Here is a 4,089-nt window from a genome sequence, read left to right as displayed (position 1 = left end):
CGACGCACGGTTTGCCGTCCCGCACCAGCACCGGGACCGCCACGCGGCGCGGCGGCGGCGGCGGGGCGTGAGCGCCCAGCTCCAGGGATTTGTCCTGCCGCTGTCTCTTGCACTTGTACCGGCGATTTTGGAACCAGATTTTCACTTGCGTTGACGTGAGTTTCAGGCTGCTGGCGAGGTGCTCGCGCTCAGGCGCCGACAGGTACCGCTGCTGCTTGAACCTGCGCTCCAGCTCGAAGACCTGCGCTTGCGAGAAGAGGACCCGGGGCTTCCGGCGGCTGCGCGGCTTGGGCCTCTCGCCGTCCTCCGCCGCCTTCCCATCGCCGACTGTCTCTAGAGGCTTCTTCAGCGCGCAGCTTTCTGCGGAAGAAGCAAAACAACGTCCGTTAGCTCATCCCGGCCTCCCTGTCGCCCCTTTTCATGGTGGAAGTGCGGAACGTGTGGTAGTAAATTACCGGACTTTTTGGAAAGTTTGTGGCTCCTGATGCTAATGGATCCTGCCACAGCCCGAGTACCTAAAGAACGCCCTCAGCGGGCAGAGACACATTCCGCAGGGAGGAGTAGTGCGTGTGCGTTTATTAAAATCTGAGCATCATCTTCGAGAGAAGAGATTACCCTGTATTAAATGTGCGATTCGGCGAGCTAATGACTATTTTCAGAAAGCTTGAGACTACATAACTACAGTATTTGCAAGCTCATTTGCCTTCCATTCCACCAGGAGTTGCTGAAGGTGTGAGATGTGTTGATATGGCGACCAGTGTCCATGGGTTGCACAAATGTTTTTCTTTCGGAACTATCTGAGTGTATCGCCGTGCATGGCCCAAGAAGTAACCTTTTGCTTATAAGAAAGACTACATGCAAATGTGTGCGTGGCAGTGTCGGTGTTACCTTAGAGAATAAGTTTGCCTAGTTTTAGACAGCTTTATGTACATTTTAGGCCAGAGGAGATAGATGTGAGAGCATGATGTGCCTTGGCCCCTGGCACAGCAAACCTCCTCTTGGAGCATGCAATTCTTTGATCTAGTTCCCTCAGAAACAATTCCTTGGGGCTTTATTAAGTTATTCGATCTCACTTCCTAATTCACCTCCCCGTCTGACGTGGGCGGTGGAGATGTCGTACTAAATTGGGTGGATTCTCTATTAGGCCTGCAGCCTGAGACACAAAGCAAAACGTTTATGAATTTTCAAAAAAGGCCAGCGCCTCGGGCGTGTGAGAGCTATGGTCACGCGGAATAGTCAGTGTTCCCACGCACTCTGCTTCCATCCCCTCAGCCCAGTGCCCTGGCTATCAAGACACTGAGCTTCAAGCACAGAAGGAAAGCACACTGCCGCCGCCTGTCTCTACCAAAGTCCCTGCATCCTGAGGATGTGGACTCTGGAGACACAACCTGCTTTAGCTGCCTTTTTGGAGAAGAGAGTTGACTACCCTGACCTCAGAGAAGCGGCTTCACGTTGAAAGGAAAAGTGAAAACAGGCGAGCTCCTGCCCATTTTGGGGGAATAGCCCTTTTTTGGGTGAGGGGAAGCAAAATAGTAGGAGACGTTAGGACTCAGCAGCTGAGCCTGTGTCACTTAATCAGCATCAAGGCAGCGACTTTTCCTTTTTGCGGGACTGCAACTTGTCCCTGCCCTGGAGAGAGTAGTTGTCAGAGTCGCTCTGTCTTTCTCCCTGCCCCAGCTCCGGAGGGCAGAGTCAAGTCCCCAGCCAAAGGTTAAGAGGGTAGGTAGCCCTTCTGGCCAAGTTTGCTGGGTGTTTGTGGGCGCCGCCCCACGTTCCAGGTGTGCGGTGCGTTTCCTTCCCCCCTTTACTCACTTTGGCTCCGGTCCCTCACGACCTCCTCTTCATGCTCTTTGGGCCCGCTGCACGAGTCTCGCAGGACCGTGTGGACATAGCTCTGGGGACAGAGGCCCGAATCTCCGTGGCCATCGGCTGCGCCTAGTGAGTTCAAATAGGACAGTTTCTCGCCCTCTTCTTCCTCGTCCTCCTCTCCTCCGTCAGAAAACTGTGTCCCCTCGGTGGCGGCCAGCATACAAGGCGCAGAGTGGAAATGGTGCTCCAAGTCCGCCTGCAAGTGAGCGCCGTGGAAGTGCTGCTGCTGTTCCAGATTCAAAATGTCTTTGACTGAGAAAGGGGTGGAGGTGACCGGGCTTGGTAACATCATCGGGGCCACTTAATTGTCCAGTCCAAATACTCAATAAATCCCGGCGGGGGCGGGGAGGCAGCGCGGCTGCTCCAGCTCTCCGCCTGGACTCTGCCGCTGCTGCGGAGTTGGGCTTTTGACAGACGCGGTTCTGCTCCAGTCTAAATCGCCTCCATTGGCCAGGACCTGGGGGTCTGGGTTTTGTTACAGCCACTGCAGGGACTGGGGCCCGGGCCGCAAAGCCTCTGTCCGGGGCCCTGGCGTCACGTCGGGGGCGGGACCGCACCCTGGCCTCCTTCCTCATTGGCCCTGACTCCTGTGGACCACGCCCCCGGCGTCCCACTGGTAGGATGTTGCGCAGCTACCAGAAATAGACTAGAGTTTGGATAGGATTTGGTAAGTGGAGTCTCTGTAGTACCGGCTGCACTGACCCAGTGTCCCAACTACCAATATTTCGCTTTACTTGGCTGCACATTCTCGACCTGGGCCAGTTCAGAGAGGTTCACTGTCCACGCACCAAAATTCGGGAAGGATGCCACAAGAGTGTGGTTTTTCTAGCTGCTACGGGGCAGGAAAACTTCCTTGCCGGTCAATACCTGGCTCTGTATCCACAAGGAGACCGCTTGTTTTATCTATGGGTGAGCGACGTGTCCGTTTCCGCCTTGTTGCCTTTGCTCAAGCTGTTCACTCCTCCTGGAATGTCTTTCCCGTCTTTGTCTGGTCTCCAAGAGTGGCAAGCTGTTCTCCAACGCTCTACTCCAATACCACCTCTTCCAAGGAAGTGCTACCTGATCGCCTAGTAGGAAGTCCTCTTTCCTGCTCGTGAACTTGCAGCTACTGTTAGCAAAGGACAAGCCTATCACTTATTACCTCCCACTGAGTTCGATAGCTGTGTGTGTCTTCCTGATTGCCTTATTAGACTGTGAGCCCTCTGAGGCCAGGGTGCAAGTTGCATTTGCCTTTGCAGAGGCTGTACAGAGCAGGTATGTGAAAGACAGGATGATGGAGTTCTTACTATGCTTTGCTGTCTGATTGCTCTTGTTTGGAATGCTGGCCTAACCCTTGGGCATTTCTCATTTCTTGGTTTCCTATGCAAAGGATAGGAAATACCCTCTTCGGGGTTATTGCTTCGGTTAAATAAGCAAAAACCTTCCAGGAGCTCAGTGCATGGTGGTGTACATATTAGATGCTCAGTACATGTCAGCTATGGCCATTCTGCACCAGGTGTCAGTGCAGTGTGTTGACTGCACAGGCGATGTGGCTGGAGTGCTGCACACACTGGGGTTGTGAGAGCAGGATCTGTCCTCAGAAGGGAGGTGACCAGTCATGGCTGCCATCTTTTCTTCCTGTTCAAATGTGGAGCCTGAGTCTGGGCCTTGACTCTTTGACATGCCTTTCTAATTTCTCTACCCACATGCCTTCTTCTGTCTTCATGACACCCTGGTTGCTTTCTGGGGGTAATCTGTGGGACTCGCAAAGATTTTGGAAACTCTGCCTGTTGGGAACCATCTTCTTCCTGAACAATAGGCATTCACTTGCTGCCAAGGTAGCCCAGTGGGTAGCAACAGGCCCTGCTGTGAGAACTTGGGTAGCTCTGGCCTTGAAAAAAAATAGGGAAGGCTCCATTCTGACCATGGTGTCCCTCAAACATCTTTTCCTTTTGCTCCTGGGATGACAAAATTGTCAGAAACCAGTATCAGCTGGAAGGGGCAGGTGGAAGTTGCACGGACTCTGGACAGCGCGCCGGGGGAAGCGGGGAAGCGGGGAAACAGGGAAGTGGGGAAGCGGGGATGCCGGGAAGCGGGCAGACTCTAGTGTGAGTGAGGACAAAAGTAGAGAGCTGCCCCGCGGGATCCGCGGGGTTCTGCCGGAGGACTTGGTGCCCAAGGCCCAGGAGAGAAAGAACAGCCTGTTGGGAGGGGGAGGCGGGGCTCTTCAGGAGTGAGCGG

The 4,089-nt window shown here is 54.2% G+C and overlaps 1 protein-coding gene across 1 annotated transcript; it reads right to left on the bottom strand.

Annotated features, from left to right (window-relative positions):
* On the bottom strand, nucleotides 1–2,377 carry Nkx2-3 (NK2 homeobox 3; the record flags this gene model as incomplete). Its single annotated transcript, XM_013506150.1, is given in 2 exon segments — nucleotides 1–360; nucleotides 1,813–2,377. Coding segments are annotated over 2 exon segments (709 nt in total), but the record flags the coding sequence as incomplete, so codon positions are not given.
* Between the last annotated feature and the right edge of the window lie 1,712 nt (nucleotides 2,378–4,089).

Source organism: Chinchilla lanigera, unplaced genomic scaffold (assembly GCF_000276665.1).
Source record: "Chinchilla lanigera isolate Chin_1 unplaced genomic scaffold, ChiLan1.0 scaffold00106, whole genome shotgun sequence".
Taxonomy (NCBI): domain Eukaryota; kingdom Metazoa; phylum Chordata; class Mammalia; order Rodentia; family Chinchillidae; genus Chinchilla; species Chinchilla lanigera.
Note: the sequence above shows the minus strand (reverse complement) of the source record. Positions and strands in the feature narration are given on the sequence as shown.